Here is a 24456-nt window from a genome sequence, read left to right as displayed (position 1 = left end):
TTAACAAAAATAGGAAAAATAGGAAAGTCAAGAATCATGAATGGCTTGCAACAGAAATTGAGAAATTTGGTTTGAGAATGTTGAATTTGAGCTGATGATAGTATATGTTGGCTTATACATCTGGTGACCACTTGAGAATGCAGGATTGCAGCTTGAAAAAGAATTTAGGACATAAGTCAGGTAATAGTTGTAGCCTTAAGGGTATATATTTTATAGCTAATGAGGGAAGTAGAGTAAAAAACAAAAAAGGTTTAGACACAAATTTGGGCAATCTGAATGTTTACAGGTTTTGTCAACCCCATCTTCCCAAAACTCCAGTTTATTTGGTTTTAGTTTCACCAGAGATAACTCCTCTCTTGTGCCTGGAGGACTGGCTCAGCAGTTTTCCTTCCCATAGTTTAGCTTTCTTCTTCCTAATGGAAAGAAATGTCCCCAAGATCAGTATGTATTTCAACTCATGTTTATTTTTCCCAAAACAGACTATAAAAATATGATGTCTATTCTGCTACCTCCCCTTCCGTCCTGCAATTCAACTTCCTTTCTATGCCCAATCTATTTAGGGAGACAGTGAGGAAGAAGACAAGACATTAAAATGAGGGAGTAATGGGCAAAGGCAGCTTTGCTTCCCCTTGTCTTTAGGAGAGGGTGAAAGAACATGTTCGAAGAGCATGGAGGAGAATCCAAGGTAATGGGAATGATTGAAGAGACAAGTGAGAAAAAGAGTAACTGGGGCAAGGCTGGGGAGGAAGCACAGAAGTGGGTAGGTACAGTGTTCTTCACTCCACAGAGAGAAGGATGAAGGTACAGAAGACTCTGAAGATGGGGAGTGTGGTAGTTGTAGAAACTCATATTAAAAGCCTTTGATGATCTTAGGCATCAACTGAAAAGGAGGGAGATCCAGTATACATGGGAAGAAGGAGAATGGTAGACAAGCCCTGAGAGTCAGACTCTCCTAGCCTCATTTGAGAGTCATTTTTTAATTCCTTCTGAGTATCTCTTTAGACTCAAAGGAACATCTTACCCTTATCCTGTGTTGTGCTTAGCGGCCCTTCATAAAACCTATATTGCTCTATATACTGAGAGGTGACAGTGTGCTGGCAGTCTCACAGCCGTCGCTCGCTCTTGGCGCTTCCTCTGCCTGGGCTCCCACTTTGGCGGCACTTGAGGAGCCCTTCAGCCCGCCGCTGCACTGTGGGAACCCCTTTCTGGGCTGGCCAAGGCTGGAGCCGGCTCCCTCAGCTTGTGGGGAGGTGTGGAGGGAGAGGCGCGGGCGGGAACGGGCTGAGCGCGGTGATTGCGGGCCAGCGCGAGTTCCGGGTGGGCGTGGGCTCAGCGAACCCCGCACTTCGGAGCGGGCGGCTGGCCCCACCTGCCGCGGGCAGTGAGGGGCTTAGCACCTGGGCCAGCAGCTGCTGTGCTCAATTTCTCGCTGGGCCTTAGCTGCCTTCCCCCGGAGCAGGGCTCCGGACCTGCAGCCCGCCATGCGTGAGCCTCCCTCCCGCCCCCGTCATGGTCTCCTGTGCGGCCAGAGCCTCCCCAATGAGCGCCACCCCCCCACCCCCCCCCCCCCCCCGCTCTAGGGCCCCCAGTCCCATCAACCACCCAAGGGCTGAGGAGTGCAGGCGCACGGTGGGGGACTGGCAGGCAGCTCCACCTGCAGCCCCTGTGCGGGATCCACTGGGTGAAGCCAGCTGGGCTCCTGAGTCTGGTGGGGACGTGGAGAACCTTTATGTCTAGCTCAGGGATTGTAAATACACCAATTGGCACTCTGTATCTAGCTCAAGGCTTGTGAACACACCAGTCAGCACCCTGTGTCTAGCTCAGGGTTTGTGAATGCACCAGTCAACACTCTGTATCTAGCTACTCTGGTGGGGACTTGGAGAACCTTTGTGTGGACAGTCTGTATCTAGCTAATCTGGTGAGGCCTTGGAGAACCTTTGTGTCTAGCTCAGGGATTGTAAAGGCACCAATCAGCGCCCTGTCAAAACAGACCACTCTGCTCTACCAATCAGCAGGATGTGGGTGGGGCCAGATAAGAGAATAAAAGCAGGCTGCCCCAGTCAGCAGTGGCAACCCGCTTGGGTCCCCTTCCACACTGTGGAAGCTTTGTTCTTTTGCTCTTTGCAATAAATCCTGCTGCTGCTCACTCTTCGGGTCCACACTGCCATTATGAGCTGCAACACTCACTGCGAAGGTCTGCAGCTTCACTCCTGAAGCCAGCGAGACCACGAACCCACGGGGAGGAATGAACAACTCCAGACGCACCGCCTTAAGAGCTGTAACACTCACTGCGAAGGTCCGCAGCTTCACTCCTGAGCCAGCGAGACCATGAACCCACCAGAAGGAAGAAACTCCAAACACATCCGAACATCAGAAGGAACAAACTCCAGATGCGCCACCTTAAGAGCTGTAACACTCACTGCGAGGGTCCGCGACTTCATTCTTGAAGTCAGTGAGACCAAGAACCCACCAGTTCTGGACACAATACTACTGCAAATGAAGCAAAGAATCGAACTGACCGGCACACAATGTTTCTTAAGTAGCCCGGATAAAACTATGTTGGGACAATATATTAGGAAACATGCTGAAATCGATGATTATAGATTAAACCCAAGGTATAAACATGAACGTATCTCTGAATACATTTGAATCGTGTTGAGGACAGTAAGAGCATTGTAGGGTAGGTTGCACCATTAGCTGTAAAATCACAGGACTACTAGGGCATTAAAAGAGCAAGTTGATACTTTCTTTCGACAAAAGGAATGTTTAGGATTCCAAGTCTTTCACCATGGGGTTCATTTTATTTGACCTCTTAAAAATAAGTTAAAAAAAATCAAAGTTAAACAAAGAAGTTTTAGCAATTTCTTAAAACATGTAAGGCAAGGAATGATGCTAGGAAGAAGGGTTCCCTTCGTTTTGATTGGCAGGAGCGGTAATTTGACTGTATTTAATTTGTATTGTGTTAGAAAAGAAAACCAGAGAGAGCGTCCCTGATTCCTGCTGTTTTATAAGCATTTAACTACATTGAGCTACATCAGTCTTACTTTTGAGAGTCCTTTTTTAATGTTTGGTTTTTCTAAATGTTCTTTAGTGCTAGACCCACTAATTGCTTCCTTATGGCAGCTGCTTTTGATTTAAGACTGATCATGGGCACATATAGTCCCTTGTTCAGGGCTCAGATGGACATCACAAAAAACCTTATAGTTATGATCTTACTGTGGAAAATGCCCAGAAAATAATAGCCATAAAAATTTGTTTTCTAGTAAGTGAGGCTGGTTTTGATATTTTAAAAGTTTCTGTTTATACCCACCCCCTCTGCTTGGTCTCTTTTAATCTTCAGTGCACACTGAAAGGTGTAAAGTCTGAAGCTATAAATCTGTTTATAGCTATAATTCCCTTCCCTGGCTTAGCAGAGTTTGACACTATAATAAACACGGTTCTTCTGAAGCAACATTGAATCTGGTTCTTCTATAATGCTTTATATGTTGCTGTTTTGAACACTGAGAGTTTTATTGCATTCTTTTCTTTCTGGGCCTTTCAATTCAGCAAGAACTGGTTGGGCACTTACTCTATGCTACGGGTGACTAGGTGGTTCTAGGGCCTGACGTTTAGTCTATTTTAATCATAAAAGTAATGTGGTTAAAACTACGACCAAGTTTATTTGTTTTGTTTGGTAATAGTTCCTTAACGATAGAGGTAGACTATATTAGACCTTCCTATTCTCCAAATATTTTCACCGTCCCCCCAGGACATTTCCCAAGGCATTTTCTTTTGGTTTAGGAAATCAATTGTATTTCTTTTTTGTTTTGTTTGTGTGTGTGTGTGTGTGTGTGTGTTTTGTGAGACAGAGTCTCACTCTTGCCCAGGCTGGAGTGCAGTGGCACGATCTCAGCTCACTGCAAGCTCCGCCTCTTTGGTTCAAGCGATTCTCCTGCCTCAGCCTCCTGAGTAGCTGGGATTACAGGCGCATGCCACCACGCCTGGCTAATTTTTGTATTTTTAGTATAGACGAGGTTTCACCATGTTGGTCAGGCTGGTCTCGAACTCCTGACCTTGTGATCTGCCTGCCTCGGCCTCCTAAAGTGCTGCGTGAGCCACCGCACCTAGCCAGGAAGTTGATTGTATTTCTTTATCCTCAAGTCAAGTATCTGAAAAATAAATTTTATTTTATGTTTATGATAATTAAAATATTAAAAATATGGAGCGTGTACTTGATAATTACTATTATATTATTGGTAGGGCAGGCATTTTATAAATTGCTTCATGTATAATATTTTATTTTAGCCAAACAGTGGGCATTATTTTCCCCATTTTAAGATTAAGAAATTGCGGAACAAAGAGATTAATTAACCATTTAAAGATCGCACAGGTGATTGCAGCCAGGATTTCAATCTGCATCGGTTTGACTCCAAAACTTGAGCTCTTAACCGCCAAGATATGTTATTTCATGTACTGCATTTTAAAGTAACTCTCAAATTCTACTTTCACTTTTTTTTAACTTTTTACTGAAGCATTTAAAAAGATATTAAACACAAGTATCCACACACACAATTTATCTATACTTACATACGGGAACTCCTATGATTTTACATCAGTTTTTTCAGAAAAAGTTATTTTAACTTTAAAATTTTCACATTTGTAGTTCAAGTTATTTGCAAAGTTGAAAGTCTATAAAACAACTTAGTGGTTTGAAGAAGAAATGTCTCTAAAAAATGTGTGCCAGTAAAACAGAAAACTATGTATGAGTTTAAGGTGAAAGTAAATACTCGAAAGAACACATGTTCACATTCTAGTTGGAGGTAAACCTGTACTACATAAAACACTTTTTTTCAGAAGTAGGGTGGATGTATCCTCACCTAAATACCTAGGATCCCTATTTTTCAAGTAAAACACTATATTTTCAATTGTTAATACTATTTGCAATGTGGTTTTCTGCAGTTTTAGAGACCTGTTAAGAAACTGTGGTACCAAATTCAGTTTCCTTGTAAGTGTGGGGATTGAGTATGTGTGTCATTGGCACTATGAGTCAAGTTCATCATGCAATTTAGGGAGTAGGCAGTAGAATTGAAGCTTCTATCCTAGTTGTACAAGAGAAAAACGGGATATTCCGCTTCCTCCCTGTGAGACTGTGAACATCGATGTTTGCTTGTGCCTGAGCACATCAGAAAGAAGACCCACATCAGACGTGCGGTGACCATTGAGGTTGTGCTGTGCTCCTAGAGGACGGCTTGTACAGCAGACTATCTTCTTTATCTTTAAAAGAGTAGGAAACTTGTAGAGTTTAAAATAGAGTAATTCCATATTCAGTTTACAGTTGAAAAAGTAGAGGAAAGAAAATGTGATAAAGGTTTCCTCTATTCAGAAGTTAACACGGAAGAATTGTGGCTTCTGAGGGGAGGCAGTTATGACTACCTCTGTGCTGCTTCTGCTCAATGGTGATGATAGAGAATGTTTTCTCTCTCCTCAGCTATTTCCAATTAGGCCAGCCGAAGCTGCCAACACTGTGGATTTGAAATATAACACTAAAACCAGATTTAAACTCTATTTGATTCACTTGGCTGTGGAACTGCTGTGTTTATCTACGTTGAACCAGCTTAGGCCAATGCTTGTCTGCAAATACACTAAATTGTGAACCTTGAAATGAGTAGGACTTGTTAAAACATGGTGACACCTGTCAGTGGCCCCCATGTCCAATCAGTTAACTAGTCTTGTTGATTTTTACTTGAGAAATGTCTCCTGAATCTAGAACTCTCCCTGTGCCTCCATTAGCACAACCTTAATTCAAAGCTTTACCATCTCTCTTTTGGACCAAGGCAAATACTTCCTAAGAATCCTGAACACCCCGTGTTCTCAGAGTTCCACAAAACAGAGCACACTTCATCTCCGCACTCCTTGTTACATTGATGACAGAATCCAGCTCAAATGCCTGAGTGTGGTTAACCAGCCTCTTAAAATCTCTTTCCTGCTATTTTCTATCTCCACTCCCCACATGTTCTTACCACCCTGAACTCCTTTCTCTGACAGAGTGGTATTTTCTCACAACTGGGCATGTGCATCCCTTCCCGCCTCCAGCCTGCTTCGCTCCTCCTCCCTCCATCCCCTTATTCCTGGATATCTTTCAAGAGCCAGTTCCAATAGCATCTTTTCAACTCCAGCTCTCCCACCTCTTTCTGCTCTGTACTCCCACAACACAGTATTTAGTCCACTGATTGTGATTATATTTACATGTCCCTCCTCCAGACTCAGAGTACATCGCCTGGCTGATAGTGAGCCAGAAATTCTTAGAGAGTGAAGCTTGCTTGTCCTCATATTTCTACAGCAATGAATAGATTAATCAGAAAAGGTTTTGTTATATTTCATGAATAAAAATAAACTTATCTATTCTTTCCTGGGATAGAAGTCATAACCCCGTTCTTATTCCAGGCACTCGGGCTGCCAAGAATTCCCAGCATTTGCTCCTTTTCCACTTTTTTCTACCTCAAGCAGAATTTAATTTTGTTTTCATGATTGTCATCTTTTAAAAACTATTCCTGCCTTAGTTTTTTCCAGTTCAAAGCAAATATAATTTACAGTTCCAGTAAATAAAAAACCATGATTGGGTTACTCCAGGCCTATGAGTATATCTCTCTTTTCCAGCTGTATTTCCATTGCTGTTATGTAGATTGAAATTCAGTATTTTCCTGAATGTCATTCATTGTGCCTCTCTTTGTTTTTAGTTTGGTTTTATCATTTAATTGAAATAGACAATAGAGCATAGGAAAAAAGCTAAAACCTTAGTTACTTAAACGGAAGTAGATTTGAGGAGACTTAAATTGGTATAGGCCAAAACCCACATTAAAGGCTTTTTACAAATAGAAGGGTGGTTCTTGCAAACTCTGAATGTAAAGCCGTTTGAACAGGGGCTAATTTTAAGTTTGCCACAGAAATGTAGAAATCCTTTGGTAGGAAGTTAATAACATTCCAACAATGCCCTAAAATAAATGTTCTAATTACTAACAACACTAATAAATAAAAACTTTATTAGCACCCTTAAGTACTTATTAATGTAATTAACTTTAGGATTAATTACATACAACTGATTCAAAAGATCATTTCAAATATTCGTACTTATTTATTAAAGTGGGGCTTATAAAAGATCTGACTATTGGATTCTAGACCAAACCAGGACAAGAGTCCCCAAAAGGGCCTTCTATAGAGCTGTGACTCACTGTTCACTTCCCTATGACTGCTAATTTTATCATCTTTCCTTTCCATTGACCCTAACCTTGTTGGAGCAACAAAGTTTTATCTTCAAATAGTTACCAATCAGCCATTGATACTGTCACCTGAACAATAAATATGTCTACTAAATATTAGATTGTTGAGCTTGGTTTAGTTGGAAACAGCAATGTGCCATTGAAAAATAATTTGTAATTCAAATAGCCATTAATTTTTATTGCTGCCTATCCTTTAGTTAATACTAGTTAGCTTTTTTAATGCTAAAGATAAAAAAAAACATTAATACCCCAATTTTAATTTTAAAGGGTAATGTTCAAATAAACCTTTCTTTCATTTGTAATTTTTTGACTTAGAAAAGAAGTATGGCTTCTAAATTTTGGAAATATTATACTATCTGTGTTTACTAAGGTAGCCCACTTTTTTCTGCAAATTTAACCCATATTTTCAGTGAAGAGGGTCCAATTCGGAAGGAAGAGTGGGATTTCAGTCAGAGCAGAAGAAAACACCTGCTGTTAATCCAAGTGCACAAGTCGGGGCCGGAGCGTCCGAAGCAGCCGCTGCAGCTGTGCATGGAGGTTGACCTCGGCTTTGCTTCTGTCCTAAGCTGGCAGGTGCCAGGACGCCATACTGTCTGCTCAGAAACACCATCTTTTGAGGCAGCAATATTTATTGCTCAATTGTAGATGCTAATTAAGCATCCTTGCTCAGGGCAAGTTGGCTAAAGAACTCTAGTTGATACGTGGATTTGGCATGAGTAATTGGACTTTGAGGAAAAGGGTTGTCTCTGTTCCTCACTGTCAAATAACTTCACAAAAACTTTGTCCTTAAAGATGCTGTGTAACCTAACAAGGTGCCTTTAGAGGACTGGTACAATGGGAGATGTGGCCTCTGAAATCTCACTGGCAAAAGCAAACAAAAGTTTAAAGAGAAACCTGGGAAGGGGGTGGATATGGAGGCTGGGGAGGTGTCCATAGTAACAGTTGACCTTGATGTAGCTGAGTTTTCTAGAGGTCGTTTTTTCTTAATGCTACTATGTGGAAACTGTTTGCCTTAGACACTAGGCTATTTAGCTTCTCCAGGACAGAGACCATGTCTTTCTAAATCAGCCTTTCCCAACATATATGTTCCACCAGTGCTTACAGTGTTGCCACACTGTATAGACATTCAACAAATGTGTGTAAAAATCAAAATAAAGTTAACTAACATGCTACTTAAATCAAGACTAGAACCTCAATTTTATTTTTTAAATTTGGTCATATCCTCTCATTATTCTTTTCTTTGGCTTTCATCTGCCCCACCACAAATAAAATCCTACTTGTATAACCTTAGTAAGCATTTTGCATGTGTTAAAAATAATTGAATAAAGTCCTTAAACTTAATTTTCCAGAGATGAACACACAGACTGTACTCACTAATTACTACTTGATTCATGGAAAATAATAAAAATGTTAAAAATTTATTGAAAACAAAAATAATATTTTCTCTTTCCTCTTTTAACTTGCAAAATGATTTTGGGGGTAAGACATAAAAAGGTTTTATAAAGTTGATTTCCATTATCTTAGTCCCCTCTGCCCCTCCTCACTCCTCCTCTATTCCCCTTTCTCTCATTTTGAACTTGAGACGCTGGGACCAGTGTCTGTGACACTGTGGAAAATGCAGTGGGGAGGCATTTTAGATGGCGCTTGTTGAAGGCAGGCACCAGATAGGTATCCTTCTTTCTGAGACTCTAGTTCCAGAGCTGTGTTCCAATACTTTGTGTCAAAACCTCTGCATTTAAAGTCACACATACTGGGTTAAAGTCCTTTCTAACTCACAAGAAGCCTAACATTGATAGTCTTTGAGTTTCATTTTTGGCATCTGTAAAAGGATTATCATAATACTTATCTCATTGGAGTGTGGAAAAGATTAAATGCAATAACAGGTGAAAAAGTTTCTTGTCAATGGTAAAAGATACAAAGTATAGGACATGATGTAGTTATTAGTAATTTTATGGTAATTTCACAGCTGTTACCAGAAGGGCCACACTGAGAATGGGAATTTGGTGCAGTTACTCTGTAGCTGGTACTTAGCAAAAGGAAATGTTTTGGAAGGTGGATCATTGCTACGTTCCCACCTGCAGTGACATAGCAGCCTCCACTGGCACTTTGCTAGAACCTGGGCGTGTTTCCTGTCCAGCCTTGTCCTTTTTCCTCAGCCCTGCTGAAAATAGAGGTGAGAGAAGGTGACTCTGAAATGCTCCAGCTCCTCAGGTGGGCTGAAACCAAAACTTGACTTTATCTTTAAGAGCTAGAAAATATATCAGTGCCTCTAGAATTAGTATTTCTGTTCAAAGGTAAAGAAAATCTCAATGAGGTCCAGGAATAGACAGCTGCCCAACAAAATAGAAATTCCTGTAAAGAGCCACATACGTAGCATCAGTTAACTTATGACAAAGGTAATACTGTACTATAATGGGGAAAAGGTACATTTTCAAGAAATGGTGTTTGGTTAATTTGATATCCACATTTTTAAAAAGCATCTTGACTTTTACCTCACATCATACACAATCAGTTCTTAATAAATTCAGATTTAAATATGGAAGATAAAATAATGAAGTTTTTGGCTTTTAAAATAAACTTTAGCTAAAAAAATAGCTTCTAAAATAAAATGGAAAGCCCTCTTTATGACATTGAAGTAGGCAAAGATTTCTTAAGTGGAATATAAAAAGGGACAACTATAAAGAATAAAAAATGTTAAATTGAGTTTTATTAAAATTAAGAACTCAGAGGTGTTCATCAAAAACACCTCTAAGAGAATGTAAAGGCAGTAAACAAAGTGGGAAAACATATTTGCAGTAAATATATCTGACAAAAGACTCATTCAAAATATATAAATAACTCTGCATCTACCTACATACATATGTACAATATATAATAGATAATAGATAAAGAACTCTAGCAAATCAACAGGACAATTCAGTAGGCCAAGGACAAAAGGTATGAAGAGACACTTTATGAAAAAGGATGTAAAATGGTCAATAAGTGTATTAAAAGGGAGTTCAATTTACTAATCACTGGGTAAATACATACTAAAACATGATGTGAAATTACTACATCACCACCAGAATGCCTAAAATGAAAAGGATAGAAAATATCAAGTATTGGTAATATGGGGCAACTGAAATTCTATACATCGCTGATGGGGCTTAAATTGTTAAGAATCACTTTGAAAAACCATTTGGCAGCATCTACTAAAACCGAACATATGTATAGTCTGTAACCTAACAGTTCCTTTTCTAGATACACACCCAGCAGAAATGAATATACATTTTCACAAAAGACGTGAATTACTATGTTCATAGCACTTGTTTTGGAGACAGTCTTGCTCTGTTGTCCAGGCCGGAGTGCAGTGGCACAATCTCAGCTCACCTCAACCTCCACCTCCCAGGTTCAAGCGATTCTCCTGCCTCAGCCTCCCAAGTAGCTGGGATCACAGGCATGCGCCACCACACCCAGCTAATTTTTGTATTTTTAGTAGAGATGTGGTTTCAACCATGTTGGCCAGGCTGGTCTTGAACTCCTGAGCTAAGGTGATCCACCCGCTTTGGCCTCCCCAAGTGCTGGGATTACAGGCATGAGCCACTGTGCCTGGCCATAGCATATTTTTATAATAGCCAAGACCTGGAAACTCCTGGAAACAAATGGCTGCCAACACTAGAATGAATAAGTAAATGATGATATAGTCATACAGTGGAGTATTATAAAGCAGTAAGAACAATCTACAACTACACACAAAATTATGGATGAATTTCATACTAATTAAGCAAAAGAGGCCAGACTCTATGATTTTATGTACATGAAGTACAAAAACAGACAAGCTAATCTATATTGTCAGGGGTCAGAATAGTGGTTACTGTTGGTAGAGGGTGGTGACAAGGAAATGTCCCAACAGGAGCTTCTAACTTGCAGGTAATGTTCTATTTCTTTAACTGGGTTCTACTTGCATACATGTGCTGAGTTTGTGAACATTTATTGAGCATATTATGTACTTATGACATGATATGTACAGGTATACATGCACAAACATATATGGTTATATGTTTCACATTCTAATATGATTATAGTTTAGAAACCAAAATTTCTTGAGAAACCTCATTGACAGCTATCTCTGTATTCTTTGAATGAATTTTTCAACTAACCTGGCTGATCTATTCAGTTTACAATATCTTTTTTTAATTAAAATTTTTTTCTCTTTCTTTTTTTCAGGGCCCTCCTGGTCCAAAAGGCGATAAGGTAAGAAAATGCATACCAGAAATAAAGTTAGTGGAGATCCATATTGGCGTGACCTATACTGTGTTACATTTTGATCTTTTTAATGAACATCATGTATAAATTTTGGCTAAAACTGTTATCTCACCTTTCTATTCTACAGGGGGAACAAGGTGATCAGGGACCTAGGGTAAGTCATGCTCTACCTATCTTGGGCGGAAAATTAGTTTCTAACTCCACATTTATTGAATGAAAGTACCCCAGCTTCATAACTGCCTTTGTGCCACATGGTTCAGTAATGGCTGGCAAGAATACCATACCACTTGTAAGTTAAAAAAACCTGACTAACGATTTGGATGTATTCTGTTGCATTATCTTTACTTGATGCCTATAAATAGAAAATTCTACAATAATTAGACATATTGAGTAAGGGCCAGAATCACTTCTTTTTTTTTTTTTATTATACTTTAAGTTTTAGGGTACATGTGCACATTGTGCAGGTTAGTTACATATGTATACATGTGCCATGCTGGTGCGCTGCACCCACTAACTCGTCATCTAGCATTAGGTATATCTCCCAATGCTGTCCCTCCCACCTCCCCCCGCCCCACAACAGTCCCCAGAGTGTGATATTCCCCTTCCTGTGTCCATGTGATCTCACTTCTAAGAATCACTAGCAGCCACCTTTCCCGTGACTATTGAGTCCTTCAGATTTGCATGAATTGTTTCGCAACATAGAGGCCATGTGGATTTCTATGGAATTTGGCCTTTTGCTGCAGTTAAACGTTACGTGCTATTGCATAAATGTTTTTTACAGATAAAATTATCAGTGCATTTTACATATTTGTTCTTTGCCATAAGTTTGCATGATACTTATTTGAATTTCTAGTTTTTATAGATTTTTAAGCAGATAAAAGGTGTAATACAATTTAGCATTGCAGGGAGGAGGGAGCATTCTTTTAAGCTTCTCAGATGTGGCCCTTTTAACCATTATAACACAATGGTGAATGCTTTGTTGTTACCTTGGTAGTGCCAAGTCCTCTACTTCACATCTGTGCCTTATTACCCAAATGTTCAGACATACTGTTTCAATGATGTAGTGGCTCCGTTCAACATACCTCTCAATTTTCTCATGTCACTATGCGCAAAAGCAAGTATTTGGTTGAATAGAGTAATTTTTTACAGTGGAAAGGCTCATTTAAAACTTTCAGGTTGAAAAAAGAAACTATGTAGGTCTTTCTGTAAAATTCACTGTGCTTAGTTACTTATTAAATGCATTTATACTGCATAGAGATATTTTTGCAAAAGATGCAGTGGATGCAAACTTGAAAGGTTTGTAGTTGTATTATCTCCTCATGTTTCTTAAACTAGACAAAAGTTATGCTATGATTTATTATACTTTCCCTTTTGTTCTTCAGTCACTTCTTCATATAGAAATACTGATTATGCTTCACAGCATTTTGTTTCTCGTGGCAGTTACTCTGGCTGATGACTAGCTTCAAGCCAAATGCTCATTTTAGGAGATTAAACACCACGTTATCCACTGTCATGGATGTGAACAAAATAAGACTCTCATAACCTTAAATGGTTAGAATACAGCCATTTGCTCTGTATGTGGTGATTATTTCACATGACATGTCTCCTCATATCGAGTATCATTTCTTTCTACACGCAATATCAAAATCACTCAACTTCCCCTTTCCAGGTAAGAGGGAAACTGTTTCCATTCTGAGAAATCTTCTTTTGGCAAAGGAAGTGAAGGGTGGTTCACAGCTTAGCTGTCATCAGTATGCATGCAGTCCTCATTTTCAAAAAGGTGTGTTGGCTTTCATCGTTACAAAGAGTGATGATTGATTATAAAGCTAGGCCAAATTTTCAGGATGAAACCTGAAACCATCTGAAATTCACCTGGTTTCATGTTGCATTACAAACTAAGACTTGGACCAGGTTCCTTGAAAGTTTGGCCAAAGTTCATGAACTACTTCGACAAACCCAGACTGCCTTTCATACAGATTTCAGCTAGTTTTCACACTGAGTGGGGCCAAGTTTCACTCAATTCAGAGCCCATTTAGCATTTCAGGTGGAAAGTGGCAAAAAGTGATCTCATTTTCCTCTGTATTTTGCTTTGTATTGAAGGAATTTGGATTGAATTCCTAATACAGGATGAGTCTTCATGGGTACGAATCTAAATGTCCTGGAAGGTAGAGGTGAAAGAGAATGAGAACCCACTGACTTGCCTGTCTTTTCTCAGATTCCAAGCAGGTCTCATTCAGTGCTCTTAGAATTTTGTAAACATTACTATCTAATAAGATAGTATTAGCTACATATTAGGAAATTGATCATATCAAGATAGTAAGATGAAGGTTCTATATTTCAAAAAACATCAAAAGCAAGAACTGGAAAAGTTTCCAATTTTAATGAAAATTAATTTTACCCACATTCTCTATTTAGGCATGGTATTCTTGCTGACGATGACCAAAGGCTCTCTTTTTTTTAAATGTAGAGTTTGTATTCCAATACCCTGTCCATTTTCATCCTGTTGCAGATTTTGAATTACGCTTTTTACCATTTGTTTCCAATAGTTTATTTCTTCCCATAAATAACAATGTGAACTCCAAACTCCATCATGTCAGCTCTTTGTCAGGTGAATTTCCATCATGAGACCTATATCATTTTCTTGAATATTTGGAAGTTTTAACTCTTTGACTCCCCAAGTGTCCAGTGGGAATAAATTAAGCCATAAGAGGTAAATCGAAGCTGAAAAAACTTGAAGATCATAGAGAAATTAAGAATGTGAGACTATTTTTAAGTACTTGGACATATATTCAGCAGTATATATTGAGCAGCTACCATCTTTAAGATACTGTGCTTAATACTGTAGACACAATAAATATGTCCACTTATCTCTCTCTTCTACTAACCACCAAATTCAACTTACTTTCATGTTCTTGATTACTTCAGTGGCTTTCCAATTAATCTTTCTGTTTCCACTCTTAACCTTGTATAATCCATTTTCTACACAGCAGGCAGAGAGATCACTTGACATTGTAAATTAGATCATGTTACTCCTGTGTAAAACTTTAGAATGAAATCCAACCTGCTGTGCTTAGCTCTTGCCCATCCCCACCAGTTCATCTCACACTAGTCTTGCCTTCACCTACGACACTCAGCCACACACTGTCCTCCATGTCCTCTTCAGACACACTGCACTTTCACCCAACTCAACAGCTTTCCATTTGCCCTCTTCCGGTCTTCTTGTGATTGGGTTCTTATCATTGAAACTTCATCTCAAATATCACCTCCTCTGAGAGAACTTCTCTAACTACTCAATCTAAACCAGAGATTATTCTATCTTGTTTATGTATTTACTTGCCCATTATCTATGAAGTATGCCCCCCTCCCTCCTTAGGTCCTATATTGCATAAAAGCAAGGTTCTTCTCTGTCTTGTTCATACCCCTTCACATAGAATAGTGAAGATTCAATAAATATTTGTTGAATGTATGAATAAAATATTGTTATATCATTATGGCCCTCAAGAAGCTGATAATTTCATGGGTACCTGAGTAAGAAACTGTGTGGTTATATGTTATATGCCTCAAATAGATATATACCAAGGGGTGCTAGAAAAGTGAAAATTCTTTCATTTTAAATGAGCACTGGCAACTGTGGAAGAGGTGACACTTGAGCTAGAACTTGATAAATTGGTAATCTTTAGGAGGATACACTGAAGAGCAAGACAGTACATATTCCAGGAAGAGGAAATAGTATAAACAATATTATCCAAGTAGAAAATGGCAGGATTTAGTTAAGGAACAATAATATTCCATTTGTGATTTTTTAAAATGTGGTATACACAATGGAATACTATTTAACCTTAAAAAAGAAGGGAATCTTTTCATTTGCCACAGCATGGATGAACCTGAAGGACATTATGTTAAGTGAAATAAGGCAGGTACAGAAAGATAAATAACTGCATGATCTCACTTATATGTGGAATTTTTAAAAGTTGAATACATAGAAGTAGAGCATTTAATGGTGGTGACCCATGGCTGGTGGGGAGGGTTTTAGGAGATGTTGGTCAAAGGATACAAACTTTCAGTTAGATAAGAGGAACAAGTTCAACAGATCTACTGTACAGCAACGTGACCACAGTTAATAACAATATATTGTATTCTTGCAAATTGCTGAGAGTACATTGTGTTCTCACCAAAAAAGATAAGGATGTGAGGTAATACAAATGTTAATTAGCCTGATATAGCCATCGCATGATGTATACATATTTCAAAACAACATATGTAACAATATATATAATTTGTATTTGTCAATTAAAAGTAAGTTTTAAAAAGGACCCTAAAAAATAATATTCCATTTGCCAATAAGTAGGTTAAGTAAAATATTGTGTCATATAGATGGAAAATTTTGGGTTGAAGTTATATTATGGAGCATTTTGAATGTCTAGCGTGGTAGGCATTAGAGAGCCATTGAGAATTTTGAGTAATCTGTGCTTATCTTATTTTGAGACTATCTGTGCTTATTACCAAATGTTCTTTATAAAAATATTTTAGAGGCCAGATGCAGTGGTTCACTGCTGTAATCACAGCACTTTGGGAGGCTGAGGTAGGCAGATCACCTGACGTCAGGAGTTCGAGACCAGCCTGGCCATCATAGTGAAACCCTATCTCTACTAAAAATACAAAGAGTAGCCAGGCGTGGTGGCGAGTGCCTGTAATCCCAGCTACTTGGGAGGCTGAGACAGGAGAATCACTTGAACCTGGTAGGTGGAGGTTGCAGTGAGCCAAGATAGCATGACTGCACTCCAGCCTGGGCAACAGAGTGAGACTTGGGCTCAAAATAATTATTTTATATATATATATATTTGGTGGTAGTATCTGCTATAGAATACAATTGGAAGAGACTGAAAGCAGGGTGACCAAGTAGACCAGGAAACTATGTCACTCATTTAGAACAAAGTCATAAGAATCTAGGCTGTACAGACAATGTCCAGTCCTCAGTGGAGAGGTAAGCGGAAAGGATGAGCTGACTTAGCATGGAACATCAGGTATCATTGGAGGCAAGGACACATACTGAGTAGAAAGGTCAGTGTCAGAGTAGAATTTCAGCGGGGGTTAGGGAGAGAGGTGGAGTGGGAGGTGGTAAGTTGATGAACCAAGAAAGAGATTCCAAAGTGGTCACCAAAATACGGACAAAAGCTCCAATTTCACCATGAAAGCTAGGATGTGAGTTCATTATTCTCGCATAAAAAGAAGTTTGGAGAAGGCAGTTGATAGTGTTATTTATATAATTAAATGGTGTTACTGTTGATTCAATGATGTTACTAAGTCTGTGAATCTCCTGGCCTTGTCTCATGATTGCAAGAAGCCTGCTTCAAGTCCAACCATTGCATCTAGGCGTATATCAGCAGGAAGGATAGAGAGGGAAGAGTCTGAATCAAGAAAGCAACATTTTCCCTATGAACTTTGAACTTCTTAGTAGACTTCTGGTCATGTCTCATTGGCTAGGTTGTGTCACACAGTCATCCAAAAGCTGGAAGGGACAAGGGGAATAGGGCTGAAAGGGAACTTAGGTCATCCAACCAATAAGGTTTACCACAAGTGCCAAGCAAACACCTGAGTAGACAAAGAGGGAAATCAGGGCTGACACTGATAGAGGAGCATTTGGTGAGACAGAAGTCTTGAGGACACTTGAACAAGTGTCCCTATTCAGCTGACACTGAGGACCTGTGACCCTGGAGTTGTAGTCAGGTTAAAGTTTTTTAAAAAAGCAGTCAGGAAGTGAAATGGAAAGATGCTGAGGTGAAAATTCAAGACCAGTCTTGAAGCCAGTTTGATGCAGGGGATGAAGTTGAAAAAGAAGACAAAGATAGGGCTAAAGTTTCTGGCTTGATGCTTGATAAAATAGGTCAGAAGAAAGTTGGGAGGATAAGTGAGAAGATGGATTTTAATTATGTTGAATTCGTGATCTTGATGAGATATTTCATTGGAATAGTGTAACAAACAGAAACATGAGACTAGAATTCTGAGGCAGTGCCATAACTGTAGGTAACTGTTACACAGCTGAACTATCACAGAGGGAGAATTGAAATCCCGGAATTAGAAACATGGTAGGCAAAAGAGTAAGAAGAGTACTGCCCTAGAATAGAGTCTTTAAAAATACTCACACTTACGGAGTGGGATGAGGAAGGAAGGAGTGTCAGCAAAAGGAGAGCATTTGAAGGTAGAAGCAGGACACTGCATTGTGTGAACACCACATACAAAACTACTTAAAAAAAAAAAAAAGAGTGGCCAATATAATATTCTGAATAAAAAGAGAGCCTCAGGGATGAGGTCTTTCAAAAGCCTTTGGATTTGCTGTTTTGGAGTCATGGGCTATTAAAGGAATATCTTTTGTTAAGTAGTGAGAGTGGAAGTCAGATTGCAAGAAGTTAAAAGGTAATGGTAGGAAAGTTGACCGTCTTTGAATATAGTTGATGGCATATGATTTAATGCAGGAGAAAGTGGGCTAACTTTTCAGCATTAACTTTCAGTTCAGTATACATTGAACCAATTTCAGGCCTACAGTTTTAGGTGTAATATAATAACCACAAATATCATTTGGTTTTATTCTACGAGGCACTGAGTGTTAGATTTCCAAAAATGAATGCATCCTGACATAAGAATTGTACTTCCCACCTTGATTCCTGGGGAGATGTCATTGCAGATTTGCCACTAATCTTTAATTCATTCTTCCAAACACTGCATTTCATTAGGCCTTTAGGCTTAGGGTCAGGATGGTGCTTTACGTGTGCTGTCAGTCACCACGCATAGAGTATCCAGGCGCAAAGAGATAATTGATTCTCTTTATTTCATCCTCATAGCTTTGTATTGCAAAGTTTTGAGGCTATGACTTTACCTTGTATTTAAGTAGAGATTACACAACCTGCTGAAAGGAAGTTGTCGGGGATTCCTAGGTTGAATAAGAAAGTTGGACTAGGAAATAAGACCTCACATAATAATTATAATTGCCTATAGCTTAGTCTTACAACTTGCTGGATACTTTTCTAGGTAAGTTGCATACATCATCTCTAAGCCTTACTATAGTGCAGAGAGATAGATTATCAGGGAGGAAAAGGGGAAAAGTGGATGCAGTCGAGTAAAATGATTATCCACATGGGCTGAAGTCAGGCTGGACAGGGATCAAATTCTAACTCTACCACTATCTATGATTATGATCAGGATTAATAAAGTAGTATATGAAAAAATCTATAATAGGCTCTCAACAAACCATACCTGATTTTTCTTCACATATTTCGTATGAGGAATATGGGGTAAAGTAACTTGCCCAAGTTGACATAATTTGTAAGTGGTAGAAATGGGATTTAAACCTGGCTTTCTCAGCTTCTAGTTTGTGCTGTTTTCGGTGAACAAGACTGCTTCCCTATCAATAAGGTAGTTGTTATAAAGTCATCAACATTAATGTGAAATGATAGGGGTTACAGAAATATCTGTGTTTGAAATAATAACAATAAGGATACTTTAATTGAGTTCCTAAAATACGCCAATCACTCTGTGATGTCACACCTTATTTCAACAACCCTATGAAATACTTACTTTTATTATTCTCATTTAATGGATGAGGAAACCAAGACTTAGAAAATTTAAATATTTTGTCCAAAATAATAATCACTCACTGGCAGAACCAGAATTTGAACCTAGGTATTTACAGATTACATTTTCCATGTATTCTCTCATTTATCCTGTAAAGTAATGCTGTAAGTTAGTAGAACACGTATTAATAAAACTTTTCTTTCTTTTTCTTTCTTTCTTTCTTTTTCTTTCTTTCCTCTCTTTCTTTCTCTCTCTCTCTTTTCTTTCTTTTTCTCTCTTTCCTTTTTCCCTTCCCTTCCCTTCCTTCCTTTTCTTTTTTTCTTTTCTTTTCTTGTCTTTTCTTTTCTTTCTTTTCTTTTAAGACAGGGTCTCACTCTGTTGCCAGGCTGGAATGCAGTGCCACAATCACGGCTCACTGCAGCCTCAACCTCCCAAGGCTCAGGTGATCCTCCTGCCTCAGTCCCCCGAATAGCTGGGACTACAGGCACACACTACCATGCCCAGCTATTTTTTTTAATTTTTAGTAGAGACAGGGTTTCATCATGTTGCCCAGGCTGGCCTTGAACTCCTGGACTCAAGTGATGTGCCTACCTCAGCCTACCCTGAGTGCTGGGATTACAGGTGCGAGCCACTGCGCATGGCCAACTTTATTATGATTTTTTATTTTTCTGATGAGGATTGAACTCAAGCAGATTAAGTGACTTGTTCAAGTTCTTTCACATACATTTACCAAAAGACAGTGTTGGGACTCAACGCCAATTTCAAATCCTGCTATCTTTCTACAATATCAAGCTGCCTCCAGATTGCTGCTAGGAACCCTTTCAACTTGAAAATCCCAGGCCTCTGTGAATAAGATTGAAAAAGCTGGGGAACACAAGCACAAATAGGTGGATATTTTTTCTTTGTAATTATGATGGACTCAGTTTATGCAGGCCACACACTGTCAACCCAACAGAAAACATATGAATGGATGAATGGCCATATAGTAATACCCCCCCCAAAACATAAGTGAATGAATGATCACCACATAGTAATACCCTAGAAACTGTATGTCACTGAGTAATACCTTAGAACTCACTATATGGAGCAAAGAGAGGCAGGGCAATGTTGGCCCCCCTCCAAGGATTGTAAGAACACCCAATTACCTTGTTATAATACAGATTTTACTTCTCAACTCAATAGCACCTATTCGAAAATTGTATATATTATCACACCAGTCTTAAAAATTTTTTAAAAAGAAAATTGCATGTCAAGATCTTGCTTATACTTGCTATTAGTAATTGTTTCTTCAGGATAACCAGACGGATGAAGTTTGTTTTCTGCTCTTCATAATGCTGAGTTTGCATAACCTATAAGCTATGTTGTTGTTCCACTTTTATTCTAAGTCCCTCTTTGCAAAAAAATGAACTTCATTTCTTTATCAGTAACAGAACTTCAGTGTCAACTGTAAAAGTCTCAAGACTTTTAATGCTTCTCCCGTTGTCATCTACACCCACCTGCTACCGCTGTCTCTCTTCATCATTAAAGAGGGCTTTTTGTTTGCCCAGTTCATAAGAGCCTCTGCCCTCATCATGAACCATAGCCCTGGAATCACAGTGACACTCAGGGCTTTGATGATAATGGCTCATATTTCTTTTCTCTATCTTAGTGACTTAAAAACATAGCCTTAAAAATAAGCAAAGCTGTTGTAATGTTTAATAATGATTTTTTAAAATGGAATACTATGTTTTTCTGAAATTGTGGCAAATTTATTAATCAAACTTAGGCAATAAAATGAAACGTCATGAAGTTATCTTTTGATTATATATTAATCTTCTAATCAGTTGGTTACTATCACCTTGCCAAATAACACAGAGTCCTGATAAATAGGAGATTTAGTGGTTATTGGTCTTGACATCATCAGCCAACAGCTGGTTTTAAATGAGTCCTAAGCTCTCACAGTTTCAATAAGCCACCCAGGAGCTCTGCTTCACATTTTCATAAAATTCCTTTCTCCTTCTAGTGTATTCGAGTAAATTTTCATAACAGCTGGGACTATGCAAAACTGATAGCATCTTAAAAACATCTTTGGCAAGACAGATTAAGTTCCAGAAAAGGAAAGCATTTAGAAGTTTATTTTATTATCTTAACCTTTGTTGACTTGAATGATTAAACAGATTTTTTGGCTCTGCTAAAACATTTAGGCCTGGATATTAATTTGATGTCCTTATTTGTTTAACCCTTGCCTTTCTCTGTAGCCTTAATGAATATACTACTCATTGGGTACTGAATGTATTGCCTGAGAAAAGGGAATGGATATAACACAATGGAAAGAAATAAATTATGAGAAAATTATTTTAACACTTTCCAGATTCAGAAGCTGGCATGGAAACAGTAAGCTCATTAAGATTTGCACATGTTCTTATCATAGGGATTTTCTAATCAGAGTTCTCTTTTGAGTGTTCTGTGTCATGCTTCAACCCACTAAAAAGTTGTTGCATTGAATTGAACCCAGGAATATTTGTAAATTTGTCCTAATATCGGTCAATTTAGAAAATAAATTATTTTTTACAAACAATGGTAGATGTGTTGACAATATTTCCTTGGAATTCAGTGTTGTAAATTTTATCTCAGTGTTAGTGGTTGAATGGCTGGGCTCATCAAATATGAAAAAAAGAGAGATTTGGAAAGGATGAGGAATAATGGCTCTACCTATATTATGTCACTGTAAATCTTGTATATATGTCCTTAAAAGATTATGTAAGTAAATCTATCCCTACTGAATAAATATAGTAATTCAGTTGAGTAAACTTTTATACAAAATATATGAAAGTAAGAAGGAACATTTTGCAAAATGCTTATATATATAAAATAGTATAGTAGTGAAATGCCTGAGATGTGAGCCTTTAACTGAAAATTCTATTAATGACCACAGAGATATTAAAATCAAAACCAAAGCCAAAATCCAATCCTAAGCACATCCTCTGACAAGAAATTCTGGAAAATGATACCAACCAGTTTAAATAACGATTGGATTTCCTTTTTGTCTTTTGAGTACAGTGACCTTCATATGTAAATAATTATTTGATTATTTATATTATTTATTTTAATTAATTTTATTATTTACTATTTATTAATTTATTAATTTAATTTAATATTCACATTATTTGTTTAATTAAATTATTCACATTATTTAATTATGATATTATTTACATATGATATGTAAATAATTATTTCCATTTTATGGAGTAAAGAGATTTCATTTGTCCACACTTTTGTGCTCATTGTTCATGTAAACTGCAATATTCTTCTTACTTTTTCATGTGACATATATCCCTGGATGTATGCCTTATCTTTTCAGGCTTAGGGGCACTATTTCAAATTTTTCTTGAAATTAAGTAGAATGACATATTTTAATCGAAAAAGAATATATTTGTATATGTATATATTTAATATTATTCCATTTATATTTCTTTTGTTGGGATTTTTACAAGTGCTGCTTTTTATAAAATATTGGTCACATAATTTAAAGACTTCCTTGATAAGTAATATATTAATAATCCTCTCTCAAACATGAAACTATGCAGAAGGTTTTATTCTTTGTCTTATATTTAAGCAAGCTTTTTTACTTGAATCCAAATATAAGATTTTTAGATTTATTAATTCATGTAATGTAGAGCTATGAGTTGCACTAACGCCTACAATGGAAGCATATGCTAAAATATGAAGGTCGATTTGGGGTTGATGACTTTCAATATTATATAGAGAATGTAAGGCTTTTAGTAAATATACTAAAACCTGTATTTGAAATGGACAAAAAAAAATCCAATTTATACTTTAGCTGGTAATACCCATGAATAATGAACATATTGTGGATAGAAAATACAGCAATTTATAAACAATTTACACTAACAAAATTGAACATTATTACCACCATTATTTTTGTATCACTCCCTAATGTAGAATTATAGTTGCAACTGGAAATATTTGAAGTGAGTTAACCAAATAGAAGTCAAGAAAGCATAAAACAGCAGATTTTAATGGTGCATCACGATTTACAGAAGGGACTGGAGGGCAGGATTATATTTTTGATTCTTCCCTTCAGAATGGGTGGAATAATGGCTTATGCATTGACAGATGATGTTCAGGGAGAACAGTTCCTGTAGGTCTGAATGAGATGGGTCTCTGGAAAGTCATTTAATGCCAGACAGCAGCATCCTTTCATAAGCATACCTGCACTAATGTGTCCAGCAGCCCCCTGTAGCAGACACAGCCTGTAAATCACAATTGGCAAACAAGACTGGCTTTGTAGGAAAAGGATGTCAGTTGCAAGGCCCTACTTCAAATGTAATTCTACAGTGACTTTGGGGGAGTGAGGAAGGTTTGCTTTTCATCTCTTAGAAGCCAGTTAAACTTTGCTTGAAAAATGTTGATATTGAGAGAAACCTTTATTGATCACTAGTGGGTTTTATTAGCACAAATGAATTATTTAACACAAACATAGAGAGACAAATAGTAATCATCATCATAATAATAATAACAATACTGTTGGTTTTACAGTTCCACATACCAAGAACTTCCGGGCATTCTTATCATGCTTTATAAGCTTGTGAATTTAGCACGAATCTGGTTGACAAAAGAGTCAGTGATGGAAAGGTAGTATCAAAAACCTCCAGTGTAGCATTCCAAACCATCAAAGAACTGGTTACATAGGATACTCTTTTCAGTACAGGTATTTTAGTCGCTTCAGGCCTAAAGTAATTCCTTATAATTAAGAATTAAGGGCTGGGTGCAGTGGCTCACACCTGTAATCCCAGCATTTTGGGAGGCCGAGGCGGGTGGATCATGAGGTCAGGAGATCAAGACCATCCTAGCCAACATGGTGAAACACTGTCTCTACTGAAAATACAAAAACTGGCTGGGTGTAGCGCCTATAGTCCCAGCTACTTGGGAGGCTGAGGCAGGAGAATCGCTTGAACCCGGGAGGTGGAGGTTGCAGTGAGTCGAGATCCCGCCACTGCACTCCATCCTGGGTGACAGAGCGAGACTCCGTCTCAAAAAAAAAAAAAAAAAAAAGAATCGAGGTAGAGGAATGGTGGTGGAAAACAAAAAGAGAGAGAGAAATTGCCATGGCAGAGTGAGAGTGCTGTCCTGGCTTGAAGCCTGTGGGATGCAGCGGGAAATGGCAGGAACTAACTGTAACATTAGGAAGGACAAGAGAACAACAGGTGGTAATTCCTGTCTCATTTGCCTTGTCTTCAAAAGAACATGTCAGCCTGAATATTCTGTTTATTGGCAGGGGAAGAAAAATCTAAGGGAGATACAATCAAATTTTTAATTAAGAATACATTCAGTTGTTTTCAAAAATACTTTTATTCCTTTGGCCTTTCATCAGGCTTATTATTTT

At 38.1% G+C, this 24456-nt stretch overlaps 1 protein-coding gene across 1 annotated transcript in view; it reads left to right on the top strand.

Annotated features, from left to right (window-relative positions):
• COL25A1 (collagen type XXV alpha 1 chain) overlaps positions 1-24456 on the top strand; it is a 497365-nt gene that overhangs the window by 318278 nt on the left and 154631 nt on the right. The window contains exons 5-6 of the mRNA XM_063705462.1: positions 11463-11489; positions 11629-11655. Of these exons, the coding sequence (XP_063561532.1) occupies positions 11463-11489; positions 11629-11655 (54 nt within the window). The remainder of the gene's footprint in view (positions 1-11462; positions 11490-11628; positions 11656-24456) is intronic.

This window comes from Gorilla gorilla, chromosome 3, assembly GCF_029281585.2.
Source record: "Gorilla gorilla gorilla isolate KB3781 chromosome 3, NHGRI_mGorGor1-v2.1_pri, whole genome shotgun sequence".
Taxonomy (NCBI): Eukaryota; Metazoa; Chordata; class Mammalia; order Primates; family Hominidae; genus Gorilla; species Gorilla gorilla.
The sequence above is the reverse complement of the archived record's forward strand: the minus strand, read 5'-3'. Positions and strand labels throughout refer to the sequence as shown.